The 24,605-nt window shown below is 38.3% G+C and overlaps 3 protein-coding genes across 6 annotated transcripts; 2 read left to right on the top strand and 1 right to left on the bottom strand.

Annotated features, from left to right (window-relative positions):
* Positions 1-1,629: 1,629 nt before the first annotated feature.
* LOC120475691 (uncharacterized) lies at positions 1,630-23,639 on the top strand. The gene is made up of 9 exons (XM_039666362.2): positions 1,630-1,738; positions 2,980-3,312; positions 4,636-4,805; positions 9,120-9,233; positions 10,382-10,763; positions 19,569-19,658; positions 20,649-20,954; positions 21,091-21,213; positions 23,298-23,639. The coding sequence occupies exons 1-9, from the start codon at positions 1,693-1,695 to the stop codon at positions 23,516-23,518; spliced, it is 1,785 nt and encodes a 594-aa protein (XP_039522296.2). The 5' UTR covers positions 1,630-1,692; the 3' UTR covers positions 23,519-23,639.
* LOC120475695 (murinoglobulin-2-like) lies at positions 9,631-11,303 on the bottom strand. 3 transcript variants are annotated; one of them, XR_016146919.1, is made up of 5 exons: positions 11,180-11,303; positions 11,048-11,109; positions 10,882-10,943; positions 9,809-10,804; positions 9,631-9,741 (listed from the first exon to the last, which is right to left on the bottom strand). XR_016146919.1 is itself a non-coding variant. In XM_039666366.2 (5 exons), the coding sequence occupies exons 2-5, from the start codon at positions 11,082-11,084 to the stop codon at positions 10,325-10,327; spliced, it is 504 nt and encodes a 167-aa protein (XP_039522300.2). In that variant the 5' UTR covers positions 11,085-11,109; positions 11,180-11,303; the 3' UTR covers positions 9,646-10,324. The 3 variants fall into 3 exon arrangements, 2 of the variants coding, with proteins under 2 accessions (XP_039522300.2, XP_088977783.1); XM_039666366.2 differs by having other exon boundaries at positions 9,646-10,516; positions 10,592-10,804; XM_089121657.1 differs by having other exon boundaries at positions 9,646-10,804.
* Positions 13,762-16,481, top strand: LOC120475685 (uncharacterized). 2 transcript variants are annotated; one of them, XM_089121635.1, is made up of 4 exons: positions 13,762-13,874; positions 15,005-15,304; positions 15,675-15,953; positions 16,040-16,481. In XM_089121635.1, the coding sequence occupies exons 2-4, from the start codon at positions 15,103-15,105 to the stop codon at positions 16,150-16,152; spliced, it is 594 nt and encodes a 197-aa protein (XP_088977761.1). In that variant the 5' UTR covers positions 13,762-13,874; positions 15,005-15,102; the 3' UTR covers positions 16,153-16,481. The 2 variants fall into 2 exon arrangements, with proteins under 2 accessions (XP_088977761.1, XP_039522288.2); XM_039666354.2 differs by lacking the exon at positions 13,762-13,874 and adding an exon at positions 14,550-14,712 and having other exon boundaries at positions 16,040-16,471.
* Positions 23,640-24,605: the final 966 nt, after the last annotated feature.

The following is a 24,605-nucleotide window of genomic DNA, read 5'->3' on the forward strand; positions in this document are numbered from 1 at the left end:
CGTAACACTTCTTATTTCTGGGTCATTTCCATCCATTACATTCATGCAGATAGTCTTTAATATATACCATATCTGGGGGGTTATCAGAAGAAAATGATTTATTTCAGAAGATTGTTGTAATTTCTACAATATTTCTACAAAAAGTGTATGAGATGAGATGTGAAGTGTGTATAACTTGTACAAGAGAATGTGGGTACGTAACACTTTATTTTACAGTGTCCTTGTTACATAATGTAACATGTATTTACCATAGTAATAACAGCAAAGTACGCATACACGCAAAAACGAATCCTTTTGCGCCGACGTCACAGTTACGTCACGGTGCTAGCTGGAGGCAAAACAAAGTGAAAACTGGAGGCGGTCAATGCTAAACAGCACAGATGCGGCTACATAATAAGGAGCTTAAATAATTGTTACTATTATTAAATGTCATCTTGTTGTGTTGTTTGGTGCAAGAATTGATGAAAAATGAATATGCTGTATCTGGAACTTTTATTTCTATAAAATATTCACATCATTAAAATCGCACTGTAATGACACGTGGTCTCGGCGCTGACTCGTCAGAACTGCGGATCGTACACACAACCCAGATAGCAAACTGACATTGAATCAACGTGGAAATATGACATCGAAACAACGTTGATCTGACATTGTTTTGCTCATCGAATTAACGTTGAACCAACGTCAGACGCGTCATTCTTTGAAAACTAACGGAAAATCAACTTGAACGTTTTCAACGTTATGAAAGCAAACCAATTTTCGATTTTCATTTAACTTTGAAGAATGCCGCGTCTGACGTTGGTTCAACGTTAATTCGATGAGCAAAATCAACGTTGTTTCAATGTCATGAGAGACGTCGTTTCCACGTTGATTCAATGTCAGTTTGCTGTCTGGGAAGTCTTGTACAGGACCATATTGGCATCTAAAGATTTATATGCCCTCAGTTTCTTTTTACGATCGGTTTCTCTGTAAGGTAGGTGTAGAAGTCAGGCCACTCAACCGAGGTAATGTAACGTTAATCCTGTCAGATCATCCATACATTGAGTGGTGTAACGTTAGGCGGCTACAGGTCGGCCAATCTGGTTCCGTCCGTTAAAAATAACTTTTGGAAATAACAATCGCGGTCCTGGACACTGAGTGACCTTAGTTACAAATTAAGATAATATCGGATTTTCTCCAGTCATTGTTAAAAAACAAGCTAACAAACCTTGCTAACTAGCGTTAGTGAAGCGGCCAGATGGATCTTTCTGCCTCCACCTAAGCTCCGCCCACAAAAAAACGTCTATACCTGAACCCAAAATACATGTTGTTAATTAATATTTCGCACTACTTAAATATATGATTATGCCGTAAAAACAACACCTTATAATAAAATGTAACCAGAATGTGTCAGGTGGTCTGAGGTCAAAATTGGCCAAGATCACATCATACTAATGCACATACACATATTAGGCCCTACACTGGCATATAGGGGAAGTCAAACCAATCTTAAAATATCTCATGGAGGACCAATAATCTGCAGTACCTTAGACTTCCTTTATAAGTCATGTGAGAAGGCGTTCAGACTCTGAAAGGTATTTATTCACACTGAGCACTTTAGCTCAGACATCTCTTTCATCTTCAGATCATCTGACGGTAGAATCAAGTCTTTCGTTATTTGAAACTGTTCTGACGTTCAAACTGCTGAAGAAAATGATCCACCCGATTTTCCTCCATTTGTGCTTGTGGTGTTTAGTTGGTAAGTTCTACTTGTTTTAAGGTGCACAGTTTACTATTTCAATTATAATAAGAATATGTTACACTCTCAGAAAAAAAGGTACAAAAGTTGTCACTGGGGCTGTACCTTTTCAAAAGGTAATCTTTTGTCCATTTCATGAGCTAATAAGTACATTTAAGTATTAATATGTACATTTTAGGTGCTAGTATGTACATTTTAGGGGCTAATATGTCCATTTCAGGAGGTAATATGTCCATTTCATGAGCTAATATGTCTATTTTAGGTGGTAATATGTACATTTGAGGTACTAATATGCAGTGTTGTAGTCGAGACCACCTCACTCGAGTCCGAGTCAAGACCGAGTCCATAGAGAGTCGAGTCCGAGTCGAGTCCGAGACCAGAGACGGTCGAGTCCGAGTCGAGACCGAGACCAGTGAGGGTTGATTACCTAATTTACTTTTATTTACTTAGAGAAATCCTTTTTTTATTTTACTTAATTTACTTAGAGTTTAAAAAATATGATCAGTTTAGGGTAAAAAGGCCACATAGTAGGTGGTGTTAAAAGTAATTTTATTACAATTTGTAATGCGCAGTTGCGCACTAGAAAATCACCAATCACTGGGCGTGTCAATCAATTTAAAGAAATATTTTATTAACATACATTAATAATCATGAAAAATATTTTTAATTGAACTCGAGTGGACTCGGGAATAATTCCGAGTCCTAAAAAAAAAAATGTTCGAGTACGAGTCAATTCCGAGTCCAAATGGACACGAGTCCATGACAAGACCAAGACCATTAAAATATGGTCTCGAGACCGAGTCCGAGACGAGTCCGAGTCTCGAGTACTACAACACTGCTAATATGTACATTTTAAGTGTTAATATGCACATTTTAGTTGCTAATGTGTCAATTTCATGAGCTAATATGTCCTTTTCAGGTGGTAATATGTCCATTTTAAGTGCTAATATGTACCACTAAGGTACCAATATGCAGCCTTTGGGTACAAAAGTGTACCTTTTGAAAAGGTACAGCCCCAGTGACAGCTTTTGTACCTTTTTTTCTGAGAGTGTATAAATTATGATGATTGTAAATCAATCAATCTGATTCATAACTCATGCAAAATAAATCCCATTGTTTGAAAATGTGAACTTATTACAATTATGCATGCATTCAATAGTGTCAAATGTTTGTGTTGCACTATTTAAAAAAAACAACAATATCAAATTAGTTTGAAGCAATCTTCTCTGTTTGTTCTACAGGTGTTTTTGGCAGTGCAGATGAAGTGAAGTCAGTGTCAGTGATGGAGGGAGAATCTGTCATTTTAAAGCCTAATGTTACTAACATAAAAAAAGATGATCAGATAAGGTGGAATTTTGGACATAAAGACATTCTCATTGCTCAAATCAATAGACAGAACAATGAACCGAAATTTTATAATGGTAGTGCTGATGGGAGATTCATAGGTCGACTGAAACTGGATCAAACCGGATCTCTGACCATCACCGACATCAGAACCACAGACTCTGGGCTTTATCAAGTCAAAACAACCAGATCAGAGACGCCGCTCAACATATTCAATCTTATTGTCTGTGGTGAGTACATGCTGGATTATTCGATATATATATACCCAGATATCAACAGTGTCGGCTCCGGCCCACATCTGGTACACGTTGAATCCATAAGTACCAGATGTGGGCCGGATCTGGGCAGACACTATTTTGCTGTCTGTGTATTCACCTTTTAACACGTAAAACAAGGCGTAAAACAATTAACATTTACCTGATATGGGCCGGATCTGGGCCGACACTATGTTGCTGTCTGGGTAAATAAAGACGATTGACAGATTGTTTTGGGGGCTAAACATGAATGTGGTTGAATTTTAAGTCTCTCCTTAAATACACTGTCATGTTTTGACAAACTCAATTGTCACTAGATTGCAAAAGGAGCTTAATTTCCATAAAGTTAAACTTTTCACGACTTCCTCTCTGTCCTAGTAATGCATTGACGTCACTTTCCCGCCGGAACAACCCCCCTCAGCAAGAGAGTGGCGAAAGATCTGCTGCGTGACTGGATTTAATAGGGGAAACTGCGACTAAAATGCGACTAAAACAAACTATTTTATCAATTTAAACTAAATTTGTTTTTCGCGGCAGCTGCTCACCCAGACAGCAAACTGACATTGAATCAACGTGGAAACGACGTCTCTCATGACATTGAAACAACGTTGATTTGCTCATCGAATTAACGTTGAACCAACGTCAGACGCGGCATTCTTCAAAGCTAAATGAAATCGAAAATTGGTTTGCTTTCATAACGTTGAAACAACGCGTTGATTTCAAGTTGATTTTCCGTTAGTTTTGAAAGAATGACGCGTCTGACGTTGGTTCAACGTTAATTCGATGAGCAAAACAATGTCAGATCAACGTTGTTTCTATGTCATATTTCCACGTTGATTCAATGTCAGTTTGCTATCTGGGCAGTGTTTTTGACACTCACTGTGAACTGTAGTGCCTAACAGTTTTTGAAGAAAAAGTGAGCAGCAGGTTACAGCAAGCTTACACTGAGAGCATCCAAAAGCATCAAGAAATTTTATGCAAATTATTTGAAGAAAATAAATGGGCCTACAGCTGTGAGACGTTTGTCATGAGCATTTAAAAATGCATGCAATCGATTTTTCGAATTTGCCATTGAGAGCATATTATCGAAACTTATATATATTGGTAATATGGAAAACAAATATGGTCCCGGTTCAGAAAGTAACAGTCCTTCACAGTATTTTGTTCCAATCACCTGGAAAATGTGGCTTTTAAATAACCGATTTGTTATCAAATATTCAAATATTCTATCAAATATCTGTGTTTCCCAAACATGAATTATATATGTTTTCTAACATTGCTCATTTCTTCTCTCTTAAGAAAGTCGCTGTTGTAGTTTCACTGAAGCTGTTATCCGATTGGCTCTCTCATCTCTGGTGGGCGTGGCTGTGATGGTCGTTCTGGTTTATGAATTCAGAACCAGAAATCTTCCACGGAAGAAGACTGTGCAGATCGCAGCAACAAATACTGTTCAACCAAATGAAGATCCATGAATCCCTGGTGTCAATATATCACGAGAACTCCTTTGAGTAAATATCATTTCCAAGATTATTTCTTTTTTTCAAAAGCAAACTCATTCAAGTTTTGAGTTTTATTCATTCAATGCTATAGGTAAAAAGTTTAAAAAACGAATAAAAAAGTACAGTAAATGGTAAACCTGTTTGCTCTGCAAACCAGTGTGATTACAGTGACGCATTAAAATAATAGATACAGCTTATCAACATAACGGACTGTTTTTCTACAGCTAAAATAACTAAGCAGAAGTACCTACTTTTATGTAGATTGCACCTACTCTTATGTTAAAAATAAGGTGTACCACTGCACATTTCAAAATAGAATTCAGCCTAAAGCATGTGGATCTAGGATTGTGTCATATTACATACAAGAAAAAAAAAATCTATTGATTAAAAAAAAAAATCAAATTTACTATCAGTGTGAAAACATTTTCTCTAAAAAAAGGTGTTTCTTTGCTCTCGCTGCAATTTCTTGCTCTTGTGTCAGGGTTTTCCCATAGTGGTTTTCCTTTCTCTGTGAAAATTGTGTCATGGGCGGGGCCACGTTCCTATTGGCCAGTCGGGTGAGCATTGTCTTGTCTTGGGAGTCGAACTGAATCATTACACCATTTGTTTAGTTATCACACAACTTGATGGATAGCTGGCTGATTAAGTTCAGCATCACTGAAGATTAAACAAAAAATAGCTCTTATATTCATGAATGAATGTGCATTATATTATTCGCTTTGCATTGAAAGCAAAAAAAAAAAGCATTTTGAGAGAAACACTTTTTTTTTAGAGAAACTGATTCAAAAAAATGGATTAATAGTGCATTTAGCTTAATGTTCTCAATTAAATGGACAGTTCACCCCAAAACATTATTTAAATCATTATCTAAATTCTTAATCGTCTGTATAAATTATGCACCCTCATGTCATTCCCAGAAAAGGTAGTAAGTCTGTTAATATAAAGTAGTTTCTCTCTCTCTCTCTCTCTCTCTCTCTCTCTCTCTCGCTCGCTGTGATATTTTAGTGTAATAAATCTTTAGTGTAAAAGTTCATAAAAGAGATGTGCAAAAATGTACTTGCAGAATATTTCATGCTATTTTTGTTACTTTATGCCTCTTTTTTTACCATATCAAAATAAACATATAATCTTTAAATTGTTTGGCCTCATTCTTGATCAGGAAAAAGACTGTCATGCAAGCACAGCACCATCACTCAACTGTGTTTATTTTTTTATTATTTTTTTTTTAATGTTTAGTCTGTTAGATCAAATATCCATGAACAGTTTTTCATTGTAAAGTTTGCTGCATGACTAGTGAAATCTAATATAAAAAGTGATAAAAAACCACTTGAGAATGTGGTGTTTTCGGATTGCATTATTTTATAAAAAAAAAAAAAAATCACTTTAGTTTATATTGCTTCTGAATTCTACATTTACTCATTTAGCGGACACTTTAATCGAGAATGTACAAGAGACACTACTAGGTTATTCACAAGAAAACTATAGATGCAATATGTATTTTAAAAGGTGACAACTTAAATGCGTCATGGACGTGGATGTTGCCATTAAAAACACTGAGAAGATTCAGAATAAAACACGGTGTGAAATGAGAAAAAGACCTGAGCAGCGCTGTCACAAAAATAAATGTGTCAACATTAGTCCGATCTTCAGTTTATTTTCTAACCTGCTCTTAGGTTAATCTTTATCTCTCATCATGACTATTTTAGTGCATATTTGTATTCAGGGCTGTTGAACCCGCATGAGATTCCTGACATAGGCCTACTGATCTTCAGATGTTTGGCCCAGTCAAGTCTCTCACTGTCCTTTGGCTGTTAAAATAACTGGTTTTCTGCTCCTTACAACCATAATTAAATTCCACAGAGCAACTGTTGTATCGTAGATACCAAAGAAAAACTCAGAGAAAACAGGAACTTCAGGATGGTCTCTTTTTATTAGGACTCATCTCTGTAGCCAGCCACACACAAATACAAGCGCCCACATGCGCGTTCTTCTCTGCTTTTAACAGTGCACCAGCCCACAACACAGTGTGCCACCGCCCCCTACTGGATAAACCCAAGACCACCCTTAACATACAACATTTCCCCTCCACTTAACTCAGAGGCAAATCTTTCCCAAAACACATATTCTAGGACAATTTTACAATGATTTTTTTTTTCTCTGTAGCTGTGATTAAATGTGGATAATCTGAGCCAATGAGTAAGAGTGGTTGAGCCTGCTGGAATGAGGGAATGGGCAGACCTTGCAGATATCTGTATTTCTTCTGCAGAAACTTAACAGGGCAAGTGTGTTTTGCCAGGCTCAGTTCTTTGGCTGTAAAAGCTCTTTCAATGGTGAAGGATTTGTTTGGCTGAAATGCAGAAGGTACTGAGAATGAAACAGCCGCCCAATGGCTATATCTTCAGGAAGTCCTTGAAGATCAAGTTGCTGTGCTGATTCATACAGTAACATTGTCCTCTCTGATCCGTCATCCAATATAGCGCATGCGTCAAATTCCTTCTCTCCATTTCTCAAGATCACTCGGCTGACCTTGAAAAAAACTTTGCTGCCTGCAGTTGGTCTGTCCAGATACAAAGTCTCTACTTCTGAGTTCACAAGACAACTGTTTTCTGCTGAAGCTTGTGTTTCATGTTTACCTTTGGCATTGAAGTCATGCAGTATTTTTAAATGTCTCTTTTCACATTCTTTGCATTTCGCTTTAAGATTACATTGTGAGATCTGGTGCTCACAGCCACACCTAAAGCCATTCTGATTTGACTTGAGCCAAGACTCCACTTGATCTTGATTCAGCAGTTTGAAAGTAGCGCACTGATTGAAGTAATGCTGCACACAGTTGCAGAAGGGGTAGTACTTTGTTGGTTTCTCCTTCTTGACTCCTGTAACACTTGCTGGTTTACTCTGTTCGCCACCAGGCAAGACAGTAGCAAATCGTTGAACCGGCTTGCAATTCCTTTGCTGTTCTCTCTGTGGCTGAGAGTAGGCTCTGCTTACATTACAAACGTATTGGGACTCATCCTCTTGTATTCTGAGCTCATATTCTAGCCAATCGCTGATTTCTATCAGTGTTGGAACTGGGTTCTGAATGGGGTTAACGAACCTTCTGAAGTTTGCTTTAAGATCATGAGGCAATTTGGCAAGGAGACGTTAAACATGTGACCCACATTTGAGCTCTGTCCATCCTTTAGCTCCAAGTTGGTCCAGCATTCCAACTAATGCACGCACTTTGAGGGCAAACAGTCTAAAAGATTTAGTGTCACCACTCCTGATTTTTGGGCCATCCATCAATTCTCCAATTCTTTGTAGTGCGAGTTGATGTGGTTGACCATAAAGTGCAGTTAGAGACCTCATGGTGTTGGCGTATGGGTACCTGCCGTTGACGTACGAGTCTGCAGTGAGCAAGGCATTCTCCTGTTTCAGATGATCAACGAGTATTTGGTACTTGAAACGTTCTGTAGCCTCAGCAGGTAGCAAATTCTCCAGTGCAATTTTGAGTCGTGCAAACTCTCTGGGATCTTCACTGCAAAAATGAGGAATGGTGGGAATAGGACCTCTGTAGGTGGGCTCTACATGAGGATATGGAAGAGAAGGAGGGCGCACTGGGTGGTATGGCTGATATGTCTCAGGCTGAGCGTAATCTGCGTACTGTCGTGGGGTCAAGAAGCTTGATTTGTTTGCCGGATTAGGAGCTGATTGACCATAGCTGTCTGAGTGTCTCTCATATGCATGTCTCTCATGTGCACGGTGAGCTAATGTATCCCTTGAAGTAAGTCTCTAATCTCAATAGACTGGACTTGTAGCTGGAATCCCATGATAAGGTTGCTGATAACCATATAGTTCAGTGGAAGGGAAATAGCGGACCGGTTTGCAGTTCAGACTTTGATCTTTATAAGTCCCATACGTAGCTGCTGTCTCTTGACTGTAGTCCTGAGGCATAAACTGCGGCTGCGGGATATTGGTTGCGATCTCTTTGGTCAGTGGACATAGTGTTATGGCCTCTGTGGTCTGTTTTGTAGTAACCACGTGGTTTATCCATGTGCCTAATACCAGGTTGAGGATATGTAGCATCTTCTTGATGGGCTAGCTTGTGTTGGGATTGAGTTGGTTCATAAGAAGAGAAAGGATGACTTGAAGTTAGCAGAGTTGCTGAGCCTGGTAGTCTCAGGTCTCCTAGGTTGTCAGTGAGATAATCAATCTCTTTGTGACTGACAGAATGAGAATGCAGAAGGTCACCTCGTGAATCTACAGGCAGTGCCCTCATGGGCTGAGTTGGATCGTCTTGATCTCTAGGCAGAACTGGCCTGCCCTCAGTGGCTGCTGTATATGGACTTGAGGAGAGAACTCTCTGATCTGCATAAATTCTTCGCCTTGGAGAAGTCCGAGTACAGGGCATTGGCCGCGGCGGTTTGTTGGGCCAGTTGCTCCCCTCCAAGAGATATACAGCTTTGTTAGTAAAGGACACCATTGCAGATTTTGACACCATTACATCTGCGAGAGAAAGTCCAAACAAACAGAGAAGAATATTAACTTTGTGGCTTAAAGTGAATGTCTTGTAAAGATGATAGAGTATATGGTTCAGATCAGCCAATAGCTCACCTGTTCCCTCCTCAGTAACATTCACATTTACAAGAAATGTGTATTGCATTTGGTCTTCAAATTTGGTGTTGAAAAACACTGACACATCAACAGTGAGAGAGCCATAGCCCTTGGCATTCATCTGGTAGGAGAACAAAGACACAATTAAGTCAACCACAGGCAAAAGGAAAAACCCTCAGCAGTAAGGCAGGAGTCACACACCTTTGCAGTTTGAGTCAGGCACAGTCTGGTCAAATTATGAAGCAGAATGTATGGAAATGGATCACAGCACACTTCCACTAAGGCTTGACCAGGTACAGGTTGGCCATATGTATATCTGGGAAACATCATAACAAGATAAAGAACTGACCAACCACAAGACAAGAAAATAAAGCATCACTCACTTGGCACAAGACTCAACTTTCAGTCCCATAATTGCAACGCTGTAGGTCTGCGGTGCGTTTACGGTCACGTCAAACTTGGGCAAAACTAAACCAGAAACAAAGCGCTTTAGATTAAGGCCCCAGATCCGTCATTGAACTTCCCTATCGAGACACAACTTACCGTATTTTTTGGACCTCAAAGACTTGGGAGACTAGTGCTGGGACTCTTCACTCCATGGTTACTCCATTCTGCTGCGCCTAGGTCTTTGTGTCTGATGGACGGACAGACGGACGCACGCACGCACGGACCGACGCACGCAAGCACGCACGCACGCACGGACTTCCGACCGTCATATTAAAAGCCTACATTTTTTTCATTTTATCTTTAAATCATGTACCAATTTCTAGAGCAAGAATCAAACTAACAGACGTACCGACACTGAAGTTGCGATAAAAATTCAGGCCCATGTACTTCAGACACTGGGGTAAACTGAAGTGGCATTCTAATTAGAAGTGCCACACACTGAAATATTCAGATTAAATGCCCAAACAAAAAACCTGATTGCTGAAAGGCTGTCTGTGTGCCTCACTCAGACGTCTTCCTGGCTCCATGATCCGGACGCTCTGATCTACAGCACTGAGGCCACACAGAGATGCTGCTTGAGCAGAAACCATCAGAACGTTTCCGTCCGCAGGAACAGCCGTAGCTGGAGAAAACTGCAGAGACACCTGGAACAAGGACCAACACGCTGTAGGACATACACCAACATTACCAAATTGAAAAATAGCCACATCATACAGTACCTGATTCTGCAAATACAGATCGGTGTCAAACGGCACACTACCAGCAACTATATTCTCACTGGGAAGAACACTGTAGACCAGAATCTGCACTACTGGAGCCATATCGACGCTGACAGACAACTGGAACGTCGTAGAGCCACTTGTGACTGCATCACCAGCCTTTGCTTTAACCGTCTGAAATCCATGGAGGACAATCACTCCTTTGGATAAAACCTGACAGAAGACATAGGTGTGCAAGTTGCGGAACAAACAGACCAGCAAACTTAACTACAAAAGTTATGTCCACTCACCCTATAGATTATGTCAGCACTGTAGCTACCAGCCTCTCCAACAAATGAATACTCCACGGTCACTGGAAATGAAACACCACATTTGAGCGGCTGATTGAGCTTCACTACAGTCAGTTCACTAAACAATGGGTTGTCTGGAGAAACAGGTAGGAGAAGCTGTACAAACCTTGTATCTGTAGTGAAGTATGGCGATTTATAACCATAAAAAACCTCTGGATTAGCACTCGCCTGGGGAAGATCAAACTTAATCAGTATCATGTTAGAAAAAGTCTTAAGTTTTACAAAATACAAGTCGTACCACCAGATTCAGATCAGCCTTAAGATTAGCAGTGTTTAGGGAGCACACAGCCCGTCCATTCTTGATTGTGGTTAGATTCAACAGCAGTTTGTTGGGCCAGTTGCTCCCCTCAAAGAGATATACAGCTTTGTTTGTAAAGGACACCATTGCAGATTTTGACACCATTACATCTGCGAGAGAAAGCCCAAACAAACAGTGAAGAATATCAACTTTGTGGCTTAAAGTGCATGTCTTGTAAAAATGATAAAGAGTACATGGTCCAGATCAGCTAATAGCTCACCTGTTCCCTCCTCAGTAACATTCACATTTACAAGAAATGCGTCTTGCATTTGGTCCTCAAATTTGGTGTTGAAAAACACTGACGCATCAACAGTAAGAGTGGCATTCATCTGGTAGGAGAACAAAGACACAATTAAGTCAAGCACAGGCAAAAGGAAAGGTTGGCCATATGTATATCTGGGAAACATCATAAGAAGATAAAGAACTGACCAACCACAAGACAAGAAAATAAAGCATCACTCACTTGGCACAAGACTCAACTTTTAGTCCCATAACTGCAATGCTGTAGGTCTGCGGTGTGTTTACGGTCATGTCAAACTTGGGCAAAACTAAACCAGAAACAAAGCGCTTTAGATTAAGGCCTCAGATTTGTCATTGAACTGCCCTTACACAACAATTTACTTACGTATTTTTTCACCTCAAAGACTTGGGAGACTAGTGTTGGCATTCTTCACTCCATGGCTACTCCATTCTGCGACACCGCGGCCTAGTCGCGGTCGCCTAGGTCTTTGTGTCTCACTGCCTCATCGCTTCTCTGGCTACGTGCTGTGCTCCACCTCCATCACCTCCGGTAATCCCCTTGGTAATGTTGGGACTCTTCACTCCATGGCTACTCCATTCTGCGACGCCACCGTGGGATGCAGTCCTGACTGTGGGCTGGGTCTCCGTCAGCTTTTCCCTGCTCAAGGCCATCCCCCTGGCTGTCACCATCACCTGCACCAACGGACGGCTTGGGCGGGCGGACGGACGGCTTGGGCGGGCGGACGGACGGCTTGGGCGGGCGGACGGACAGACGGACGGCTTGGGCAGGCGGACGGCTTGGGCGGGCGGGCGGACGGACGGCTTGGGCGGGCGGACGGACGGACGGACGGCTTGGGCGGGCGGGCGGACGGACGGCTTGGGCGGGCGGACGGCTTGGGCGGGCGGGCGGACGGATGGCTTGGGCGGGCGGACGGACGGCTTGGGCGGGCGTGCGGACGGACGGGCGGGCGGACGGACGGGCGGGCGGACGGACGGCTTGGGCGGGCGTGCGGACGGGCGTGCGGACGGGCGTGCGGACGGGCGTGCGGACGTGCGGACGGACGGACGGACGGCTTGGGCGGGCGGACGGCTTGGGCGGGCGGACGGCTTGGGCGGGCGGACGGCTTGGGCGGGCGGACGGCTTGGGCGGGCGGACGGCTTGGGCGGGCGGACGGCTTGGGCGGGTGGACGGCTTGGGCATTCAGTTAGCTGGAGGACAATAAAAAGCCGAAGAGAACCAAGAAAAAGGTTGGTGCAGATGGTGGTGACAGCCAGGGGGATGGCCTTGAGCAGGGAAGGGCTGACGGAGACTCAGCCCACAGTCAGGACTGCATCCCACGGTGGCGTCGCAGAATGGAGTAGCCATGGAGTGAAGAGTCCCAACACTACCAAGGGGCTTACCAGAGGTGATGGAGGTGGAGCACACCACGTAGCCAGAGAAGCGATGAGGCAGTGAGACACAAAGACCTAGGCGACCGCGACTAGGCCACAGCGCCGACCCCCTGAAGTGGAAGCAGCGATCCTGAGGTTAGAGGCTGAGCTGCAGCAACCATAGATGGAGGTGGAACCTGAGGGAGGGCGGAGCTAGTCAAAGGCGAAAGAGGTGGAGAGCCGTAGGGCAGCAAGTCCATGGCGAAGAAGATGTAATGTCCAACAGAGGGAGGCTGAATGGCCGAGGTCCACGCTGGAGTCAAGGGTGGTAAGAGAGCACAGCAACATTCTCACTGGGAAGAACGCTGTAGACCAGAATCTGCACTGCTGGAGCTATATCGACGCCGTCACTTTGTTCACAATTGGAGTCTCATCAAAACGAGTCACGGATACCTGTTAGGAATGATCAAGGTTAGGAAAGGGGACACAAAAAAAAAAAACACATGACCATCATCCATTTGATCACTGGATGGCAAACAAACCAAGAGTAGTAATGGTGTTAAAGGAAAGCTTCAATGGTTCACAAAGCTTATTTTCACCATCTGTAAAGTTTAGTAAACAACTTCCACACAAAAACAGAATGCTTCTGTTTACTTCAAAGCTGGTACTTACCTGGTTCTTTAAGTCCATCAACAGCAAAGAGAAAAAGGGTGAAAATGAGCTTCTTCCAAACACAAATCTCCCTCACAGCCATGAGGACAGATCACCCAAGACTAACCCTTATCAAGCCACTCTTCACACTCTAATATGCATTCATCTCGTTAATTCAATTAATTAAACACCACCTGGCAGTAATTAATGTTATCATTTGATTAGGAGTTCCAACTGGCATTGATTTGAAACACGGCACATTATGGAGGTTAGCGGACGAATTTTCTAGTTGCCATATCAACACTATAGAATTTGAAAAAATGTATAGCCTATATTGAAGAAATTACTGAACATTTATTTAACCATAGCAAAAGTAAGTTTCTTGTGTTCATTTTAAACATGTCTGATATTATTTTATCTTATATCTGTTCTGATTGTGTTGTTTTTCTCATTCATTCTCCGGATTTGTCATGCTAGGCGTCATCAAAAGAGATTATTCTTACAGCCACTAGATGGAGCGTCAGTAGATATTTGTAGATGGAGAGACATCTAAATAATTATTATAATTATGGACTAATTCGTTTTTACGGTCAACATATTCAGTCAGATGGTTGTTTAAAGTGCAAACTCTATCTGATTTTGTACATCAGTTATCAAATACAGTATGAACCAACAGATTTCACACGGCCCTCCTGTGATATTGTGTGTAGCCTACATATCTGTGTTGGTTTCTTCTGTAAGTTTATAGAGCAGCTCCTTTATTTAACTTCTGTGATATCTGACTCTATTTTGACTTCAGACAAGCAGTTAGCTTCATGCTATTTCCTTTATTTCCTATGGCCCCACTGACTGTACATCGATCTTTATGTCTATCTCACACACTCAGTTTAATATGGTCGTTTCATTAGAACCTCTTGCCTAGAGATTCATGATGGTTTTAAGAATAGAAAATGTGAACATTTGAACCATATCGCTCTTCTCTGGTCACGTTCAGTCTGTGTGGGCGGAGCTACTGCAGGAGTTTATTGACAGTGCAGTTTCACGAAACCACTTCTTCTACACCAGCTGCACGTTCAGCTACACTTTCAAGAGCGCCAGAACTGGTTATCATAATATTTCTGTAGCGAAACTCTTTGGCAAAATTCTGAAAAAACAAAACAAAATGTCTGAGGTGTTTATTTTCTTCTGTGTGTGTTCATGGAGTCTGTATGGTAAGTATTTTTATGGCTTTTTATATTATTTGTCCACACATTCCTCTGCTCGTAATATTTCCCATAAAATGTATGTTTTATTAGACTAAAATATTTTAGAGCTCATAATGCTGTTCTGAACGTTGCCGATTTTCCCTTCCAATATGAAAGTTTTTAAATATTAAAAATGATTGAATTATACATTGAAATGAGTGCTTTGAAAATTTGTTTTGCCCTGACAATAGTTTAGTTCAAATAGTTTAAATATGGCTAAAAGCTTCTTTTTGAGAAACTGTTTTTGTTTGTTGTTCAGGAGTGTTTGGTGTTGATGCCGTGAAGTCAGTGTCAGTGACTGAGGGAGAATCTGTCACTCTAAACACTGATACTGAAATACAGACAGGTGAACTGATAATGTGGAGAACTGGACACAACAACAGTCTCATAGCTAAAAACAAAGGAAATATCTTAGAGAGATTCAGAGACAGACTGACACTGGATGAGAAGACTGGATCTCTGACCATCACAAACACCAGAACCACAGACTCTGGACTTTATAAAGTCATCAGCAGCAGATCAAAGACGCCGCTCAACATATTCAATCTTACCGTCTACGGTGAGTTAAAACACTTTTCACACTTTCAGTAATTACTAACAATGTCTGTACGTCATCATTGTCAATCTTGTCTTTTGTCAAAATGTCATGACCATTTCCTGCATGTCTAATGATAATGTCATTGATAATGTTCTGTGCCAGTGACAGTTATAGAAATTACATTTTAGAAATTTCTTTACAGTACATTTCTATGCAATGAATTTTGTGTGACAGTTATACTTTAATTCCAGTTTAGCATTAATCATTTTTAGATGTTGAGAGACACTCTCTCTGACCGTCATTACAATAAACTCACACTCAACACATCAAATAAAGACCAATAAAATTACAACTTTCTTACTGTAAATAAGAGGTCTCATTTTTTTCTCAGCTCGTCTGCCTGTTCCCGTCATCAGCAGATACTTATCTTCATCATCATCATATTGTTCAATGTTGTGTTCAGTGTTGAATGTGAGTGATGCGACTCTCTCCTGGTATAAAGGAATGAGTGTATTGTCCAGCGTCAGTGTGTCTGATCTCAGCAGCAGTCTCTCTCTACATCTGGATGTGGAATATCAGGATAAAAACACCTACAGCTGTGTGATCAACAATACCGTCAGCAACCAGACCACACATCTGGACATCAACACACTCTGCCACACATGTGCAGGTACATCTATGACACTATGTATATTGCTCACACATTAAATTAAACTTATTTCTTATAATTATTCTGGCTATTTCTTCTCCTATAAGACTGCACCCACTGTTGTGGTTTCACTGAAGCTGTGATCCAATTGGCTCTCTCTGCTCTGGTGGGCGTGGCTACTGTTGCAGTGCTGGTTTGTGAATTCGGATCAAAACCATAGAAGAGTGAGCAAACACCATTAAACTCTGGAGATGTTCTTGATCTGCTATGAGTACATAATTGTCTTGAGGAAATATATTAATAAAAATGTCAGTGATTATTAGTTAACCTTACATTCCATTAAAAGAAAATACAAATATTTTTAATTACAGTCATGTTTTTATGTTATTTTTTTACAATACATATGTTCTAAACTATCTTTGCAAAAATAGTGATCAATGACAATCGATACATAATGATCGTATTCTTTTGTATTATTATAAGCCTTGGAGTTTAATTCAAGACACCATTCATTCTAGTAAATCAGTTTGGATGTTTCTTGTGAATAAACAGATTCCAAAAGATTCAGTGACTTTGTTTTTTTTTAGTATTTGTTACTGTGCATCTTTGAATCAGTCACTCATAAATACAGAGTATTCATGTTTTTAGTTGGTTATTATTAAGTGTAACACTATCTGATGTTTGATGTCACAATTGGATCACAATTGGAGTTGATCATTCAAACTCTCATTGATAATTATAAATTATAAAATTACATAGATTATTTATTGCTATAATAAATGATTTGGCCATTCAATGGCTTCAGTGCAGTAATTCACCATGAGTCTTGAATTGTCAAGTTTTCTCCATGACTGATCAAATAATTTCCTTTCCAAAATACAATATGCAACCAAACTTCTGAAAAAACATCCCTCATTTCTTTGTTCTGGTCTCATTTATCTTTTCAATGTATTTTTACTTGCACTTATTTATTAGCAGATTTTTTTTATCTAGAAAATACCAGAGATACAATATTGCGATTAAAATAAATACAGATAACACATTAATCTCGAACTGAATCACACTGTTAAACTGATCTAGTAAGATGCTGACTACATGAACAGGAAATTGAGAAGCTGAGAAGAAAAACAATTGACCACAAACACAAAAATAAATGTGTGAACAGTTCTTCAGTTTATGTTCCTCCCTTCTCTTAATTTGATCTTTAACTATATATTTGACTATAAATTACTATATACACATTTTGACACTCCTGTCTGTCCTGAGTCCTATGATTCATAGATGTTTGGCCTGATCAATATCTCCATTGTTAAATGCATTACCAAATTTAATCAGTGTTAATCTGCTCTTCACAAACCATCAGCTGCATCAGTCACTGAATCACCACATTAATTGCTTTTCAGCAAGAGATGATCGAGTTTAATACAAAAATCTGAATGCTTTAGGCTACATCAACTAAAGATGTATTTTGTCCAAGTGAAAAGTTGAGATCAGATGAAACTGTTAGTGCAGAGACACTTTAACCTCTATACACACTGCGGTTTAACACTCTTCTGCTAAGATACAAAATGCTAATGAGTTCTACATTCAAAATATACGCAGTTACTCCTGTATTTTTTACTTTTATTTATTTTTTACGTGTGAACGTGTGTTCATGGCATTTACATTTTCTTCTATAAAATCTAAACATCCTATGCTAACTGGAGACAAATGTACCGATGAATCAAAATGACTGATAACTGCAGCATTACTGTGTTTAATGTGATCCTAGACTAAAGGTCAAAAGGTTTATATCAGGAATTTATGTCAGACTGAACGTGGAAAAACAACAGTGTCAAAGGCATTAAAACTGCTAAATATTTTTGAATATAGAGCTGGTAAGTCCCGCCCATCCGTATAAACTCCAAGTGGACATCTAGGTTGAAAAAGCGTCAATGCAAGTGAATAAGAGAAAATAATTATTTTCTAATCCCGTTTGAATTGTGCCATGAATGTAACATATGTTTTCTGTGAATTTTTTATATAATTTCTCATGTAACGAGTTTGACAGTATATTGTATGATTCTTTGGCTAGCAGTTGTGGAATAGACATAACGAGAAAGACTACACGTCGCATATGTGACGTCGCCGCATAACACATTTTCCCTCCACAAATCACGGTTTTCACCACGCTCAACTAGTTTGTGCTCACCCTGAAAGAAGGCGGTGAAGTGCACCAAAGACACAGGCATGTGTAGCGGGATCCGTGTGCTAGTGGGGGTGATGTATATCAAACACGTCGAAAGAGTTGTAGTCCACAAAGTGCTCTCACACAAAGTCTAACCGTATGAAAATTCTACCCGCTAAATTGTAGCATTCTTTACACGAAACATTATATAAAAAATTCACAGATAACATATGTTCACATTCATTGCAAAATTCAAACGGGATTAGAAAATAATTTTTTTTCTCTCATTCACTTGCATTGAGGATTTTTCAACCTAGTGGTCCAGCGGGGCTTGCTGAAGGGGCGGGACTCACCAGCTCTATATAATGGAATTCCTATTCAGTCACAAGGTGGCGCTAAAGCATTGTCATCTGCATTGGGGAAAGTATTAATGCTGTACACAATTATTATCCTTAGACATTTTTCTGGCCAGGATTTCTAAATTGCCTGAAATATCTGGGATTTGGCTTTGGTTCCCATAGCCCTCCTACATTTGACTGTTTTCTGTATGCCATGATTGGTCGATTATTTCCATTAAAAATGGAAAAAAAAATCCCAGTCAGGACATGTGTGAAAATAATTTAAAGAAAGATTTCAGAAATAATCAGGCCATTTTATGATTCAGCTTGTTTTGGGGGAAACAAACATAGCATTTTTAGTGGCAAAGACAAAAGACACCATCCAGACTTTCATCAGCAACAAATGCAAAAGTAAATAAAAGAAAAATGGTAACATTTGTTATCATGAAACTCTGAAATTGTTATCATGAAAAACATTTGTTGCCATCAAATTCTATTCAAGTTGCTTAGGCAATATTCATAAAATATATTTGAGGTGGCAAAGACAAAAGACACCATCCAGACTTTCATCAGCAACAAATGCAAAAGTAAATAAAAGAAAAATGGTAACATTTGTTATCATGAAACTCTGAAATTGTTATCATGAAAAACATTTGTTGCCATCAAATTCTATTCAAGTTGCTTAGGCAATATTCATAAAATATATTTGAGGTGGTCAGTGAAAACATTTGAAATATTTTTTTTAAATAAAGTATCAAGATAATTGACAAATCACATATTGGTTTTATTGCATTTTCCAAAATGTTCCAACTTTTCTGGAAAAGGGGTTGTAGCCTGTAAAACCGTAAAAAGTTACTGAGGGTATGCATGTGCTGTATACAGATTAGGCTTTAGTACCAAATTCTGATTTCTAACTAAGCGTTTATGGACATGTTTAATTTATATAATATATTCCCGTTTAAAATTTTTCATTTTTAGCGGTGAGAAAACGTATTCAATGTCAACAGCATTGACAACCACTTCTGTCACTCAAAAACGTTACTAGGCAACCAGCAATGGGAATTGGGAACGCCCACTAGCGACCGAACTCTGAACTGACGACATGCAGCAACAAAAAGCGGGATCATGTAGTTTCAGATATTTACATCGTGGTGAACAATACAACAGGGAATATGGTTAAAGCTTTTGTTTTGCTCTGTTTGAGCTTGTGTCGTCTGGTTGGTAAGTTATGAATGTGTTTTAATGACTTAAGTTCTCGAAAATTAACCATGTTTTATTTTGGTAATACCAAAAGGTTTATTAAAGGTAAAACTTTTTTTTTGTACAATTGACTATCATTTATCACACAAATATCATAGTTAAATTATGGTTTATGTTACAAGACCATGGTTAATTTGTGGTTACCATGGAATAGGCTAATGTTTTTGTTGTTGTTGTTGTTTTTTTTTTTTTTTGTTTTTTTTTTCGTTTTTCAGACATATGTTTCAGACATACAGACAAAAGTAGGCTAATTTTATTAATTCGTTTTGGAGTGTGTGGTGGGTAAACTATAACTTACCAAAACAACATTTATCTTGTAAAACACTAAAAATTGACAACTCGAAATAAATTTAAATCAATCTTAAATATATATATATATTTTTGTTTCAATAGGCATTCAGCTAATTTAAGGTGGTTTGTTAACATTTAATTTTCTCAGTATGAAAACTAAATTAGTCTATGAACTACCAATGACTTTAACTTGACAACTGAATTAGATTGAATCAGCTGAGTGAGTGTTTTTGTGTTTCACTTCTGTTACTCAAAAACGTGTGCTGAAGAAATATCACGTGACACTTGAAAAGAAGAATTGATTGTGTCCATTAATGAGGAACAAATAATTTCATAGCCACCTAAAAAAGCTTGACTGTCGGTGTACGAGTTTTGCAGTTTTGAAAATGCTCATCAACAGCACAGACCTTGTATAAATGATATTTATTGAACATGGGGATGTATTTTAGACTGTAAGAGGCCTCAGAGCCTCAATTTGTGTCTATATGTTATTAAAGACATAAATAAAAGTTTTTTATTTACCTCAGTTTTGTATTTATTTTTCATATATACCTCAACTTATTGTGTCATTTTATATATTTGTGATGGTAAAAATTGTTAAATCCTTGTAGATAATGCATTCTTGGTGACAAAATATATTTCTATTTCATTTTTTTCCAGATGTGACAGAGTCAGTGAACTCAGTGTCGGTGATGGAGGGAGATTCTGTCACTCTAAACACTGATGTCACTGAAACACAGAAATATTTGCTGATACAGTGGACGATCGGAAGCACAAGAATCGCTGAATTTAACAAACTCACACAAACCAGCTCTACCTTTGATAGTAAATTCAGAGACAGACTGACTCTGGATCTAACCGGATCTCTGACCATCACAAACACCAGAAACACAGACTCCGGACTTTACAAACTAACAATAGTCGGCGACGAAACCGAATACAAGAATTTCAATGTTACTGTCAATGGTGAGTTGACCGTTATGGCGTAATTTACACTAACCCTCATTTGAAACAAATTGTAAAAAATTAATATTCCTTAAATCCACATTTTATGATATTGTCTTCATCGAAGTGTGACTTCATAGTCATCTGTCATTAACAGAATCTCCACGGAGTACTTCATCATCAGAAACATCATCAAGCTCAAATTTTGTGACGTCCAGCTTTGTGGTGAACAATCAAACGGAGAATGACTACAACACTGAACTCCATAAACCAAGTTCAGGTACATCGCTGATGATATTAGTGTTTATTTCCAGAGCAGAACTCTGTTAGATGTGTGTTCAGGTTAATCAGTGTGAGATTACTTTTTCTCTCTGAAATCACGTTAGTTCATAAGTGGCCTGATTAAAGTCAAAACCCAACACATATTTATTAGTGTAGTACATATCATTCACATTTCTGCTGTTGATTGGCCTATAATCGACTGCAAACTTATTAAAAATTGCCTTTATGCATTTGGCAGATGCTTTTACCCAAAGTGAATTGACATTGCATTGAAGGATTTTGTTTGATAAGCTCACACTCTAAAAAATGCTGGGTTGTTTTAACCTAATTTTAGGTAAAATATGGACAAACCCAGGCATTTGCTTCAATTTTAAAATTACATTTTTAACCCAATGGCTGGGTTTGTCCATATTTTGGGTTGTTTTAACCCAATTTTAGGTAAAATATGGACAAACCCAGGCATTGGGTTAAATTTTAAAATAAAATTTTTAACCCAATGGCTGAGTTTGTCCCTTTTTTGGGTTGTTTAACCCAATTTTGGGTAAAATATGGACAAACCCAGGCATTTGGTTCAATTTTAAAATTACACTTTTAACCCAATGCCTGGGTTTGTTAATATTTTACCAAAAATTGGGTTAAAACGACCCAGCATTTTTAGAGTGCATGCATTTTATTTTATTTTTTTAATTTTTATTATTATTATTTTTTTTTTACAGAATTGCATTTACAGGGACAATAATCTATAATGGATAATGGGGGGGTTGAAGCATTTGCTTGCTTTCTTTTTCGGAGTTTACAGGAATGGAGAACAGATTGTAGACAAGCGTCAGGGAAGTGTTGCGTGTATCTAAGAGCTGGCGAAGGGGGGTTGCAAACATTTCATCCTATACTGGAACTCCTAACCCTTACGAAAAGAAAACATATTTCCCATACATGAATGATCAATACGGTTCAAATGGTTAATGGTATATTTGAAAATATACAGAATAGTATATACTTATATATTATATATATATATACTACACAATATGTTGAATAATATAAGATATTGTCACTTTTCATACATTGAAAAATATGCCAATAACATTATATTTGCTAGTATATCACAATTTATGTAATTGTATATTCAGTAATTAATGGTTTAACGGTACATTTGAAAATATAGAAATTAGTATATTGTGTCAATATATAAGAATATATTGAAGAATACAAAAGGAATTGCCACTATCCATATATAGAAAAATATGTTACAATAGCTTTTTGTTTACTAATATATCATAACATATTTAATTTTATATTCAGTAATACACTTCAAAATATATAGATGTATATGTGATCAGATATGATTCTGCAAGTGTAATATATTGGAGATATACACTATGTAATCATGCAACATAATCACAATTTTATATAGAGACATATTTAATGTTATATATTTCTTAATTTTTTTAAATTATCTACATGATACATTTTTCATATTTTCAACCTAGTTATCAATAGCACAAACATGGATGCATGTACTGAAGTATTTAGCTAAGGAACTATCACTAAACTGAGGAGTACACAGTCATTACTTATACAATAATTTATTTACATTTACAATAATGTTTGGACACTCATCAACTTAATCAAGCTCTACTCTTCAGCACAATGGTAACCCCAAAAACTCAGACATTCCAGCAAACATTTTAAATATTAATAAACAAATAAAAAATAGAGCATTAAACACTAATAGATCTCCCCCTATATTAATATTGAGAAAAACACATTAAAAAACACTTAATTTTAACAGTTGCTCTCCTTTAACAGTCAGAAGCAAAGCATGCTGGGAACTATAAATCTGTTGTAACTCATTCCTTGAATTATGTGTGTGTGTTTGAATGTGTGTGAACTATTCACATTTATATTGTATGTACATGTATGTACACAAATATTTCATATTCATTATTATATAGCCATACATTGCAGTATATTGAAAAATATAGAGCAGGTTTCACATATATCCAAATTATGTATTATGTAATATATGGCATTATCTTCAGACTGAATGCAAGTTTCTGATTCTGTGTTTACGTTTTTCAGATCCCATCCACTGTTGTGGTTTTACTGAAGCTGTGATCCGATTGGTCGTCTCTGCACTGGTGGGCATGGCTACTGTTGCTGTTCTGGTTTATGACATCAGATCTACGAGAAGAGAGCTGATCAGAACAAGATGGATTGAACATTACCATCAGACTTCTGTGGCGTCATACCATCAGTATGAAATGTGCAGAGCACTTAGTTCTGGAGATGTTGAGATGTAAAGCTCTAAACTAATAAAATGGCATAGAATGATTTTATAAACTCGAAGCTCTGTTGAGTCTCACAGGCAATTGATGCACATTTTTGGTGAATTTATTTAATAAAGAATTTTTTTTTTTACAATCTTGTTTTTTGTTATATCTAGTACGATTATAATGTCATGAGCATGATTATATTTTACAACTGCTAAATGGTATAAATAGCAGTTGTGTGGATATGTGGTCCACTGATTTCACGTGATAAACTTGCTGGTAAGTTTGCGAGTGTAAGTGAAACTTGCTGTGGTCTCAATTGTTTACATCTTTAAAGAAGGGCATTTGTAGGCTGTAAATTCGAAAGCAAAGAAGGGGAACCTCAGACCGCCTGTGTTTCACTCGTAGACGAAATATGCTGTGACTGACTCCATAACCTGTCCATAAACAGTCTGTGTATTCTGAGAACATATTTTAAATTATAAATTAAAATATAATCATAAAATGTTATGCAAGGCATCAGTCGTTTCCATCAAGCAAAAAGACCACACATTTAGGTGACACATCATGCCCCTGTTTGTTGCTTTGCATAAAATGAAACAATCCTACAGAACAATAATCCTCTCTCCTGAAGACGTCACAAAAAGCAGCTATTAATAAAAAAAGAAAGTCTAATAGCGAAATGTGTGTATTTGAGGTGCTTTTTTATACTTAGAATGCCCATTTGGAATTATTACATTTTTATAAATGACTTGTAAATCTTTTGAAACAAACCAAAACCAATAAATAAGTAGGCTACATGTGACAAATGTGGACACTCAGAAACAATAAAGCTTCTAAAATGCATGTGAAAGAGAAATACTTTTAGCAATACCAAACAGTTAATGGAATTAAAAGACAATCAGGAGTAGGCCTGAGAAATGTTTCGATAATGAAGAGAGAAAAAGTGAGAAAGAAAAAAAGATTTTATATATATATATATATATAGAAAATAAAAGCGTTCTATCTGTTTTCTCTCTCTCACACTTTTCCTCTCTCTTCATTATCCCCTCAGTGAGCTGTGTGTGCTCTTCACACTCCAGACCAGCGGGTGGCGGAACGAACGGCTCTCTTTAAG

Source organism: Pimephales promelas, chromosome 2 (genome assembly GCF_988280905.1).
Source record: "Pimephales promelas chromosome 2, fPimPro1.hap1.1, whole genome shotgun sequence".
NCBI classification, from domain to species: domain Eukaryota; kingdom Metazoa; phylum Chordata; class Actinopteri; order Cypriniformes; family Leuciscidae; genus Pimephales; species Pimephales promelas.

What these genes read in the sequence shown, in the direction of transcription:
- LOC120475685 (XM_039666354.2), top strand. Translation starts at nt 14,664, where the DNA reads ATGTCTGAGGTGTTTATTTTCTTCTGTGTGTGTTCATGGAGTCTGTAT. An exon ending in ATTCAATCTTACCGTCTACG is followed by an intron (nt 15,305 to 15,674) that starts GTGAGTTAAAAC and finishes TTTTTTTCTCAG; the next exon opens with CTCGTCTGCCTGTTCCCGTC. An exon ending in ACTCTGCCACACATGTGCAG is followed by an intron (nt 15,954 to 16,039) that starts GTACATCTATGA and finishes TTCTCCTATAAG; the next exon opens with ACTGCACCCACTGTTGTGGT.
- LOC120475695 (XM_089121657.1), bottom strand. Translation starts at nt 11,084, where the DNA reads ATGGTTATAAATCGCCATACTTCACTACAGATACAAG. An exon ending in TACTTCACTACAGATACAAG is followed by an intron (nt 10,944 to 11,047) that starts GTTTGTACAGCT and finishes TTTCATTTCCAG; the next exon opens with TGACCGTGGAGTATTCATTT. An exon ending in GTGCTGACATAATCTATAGG is followed by an intron (nt 10,805 to 10,881) that starts GTGAGTGGACAT and finishes GTCTTCTGTCAG; the next exon opens with GTTTTATCCAAAGGAGTGAT.
- LOC120475691 (XM_039666362.2), top strand. Translation starts at nt 1,693, where the DNA reads ATGATCCACCCGATTTTCCTCCATTTGTGCTTGTGGTGTTTAGTTG. An exon ending in CACCAGCCTTTGCTTTAACC is followed by an intron (nt 10,764 to 19,568) that starts GTCTGAAATCCA and finishes GGGATCATGTAG; the next exon opens with TTTCAGATATTTACATCGTG. An exon ending in TTTCAATGTTACTGTCAATG is followed by an intron (nt 20,955 to 21,090) that starts GTGAGTTGACCG and finishes TGTCATTAACAG; the next exon opens with AATCTCCACGGAGTACTTCA.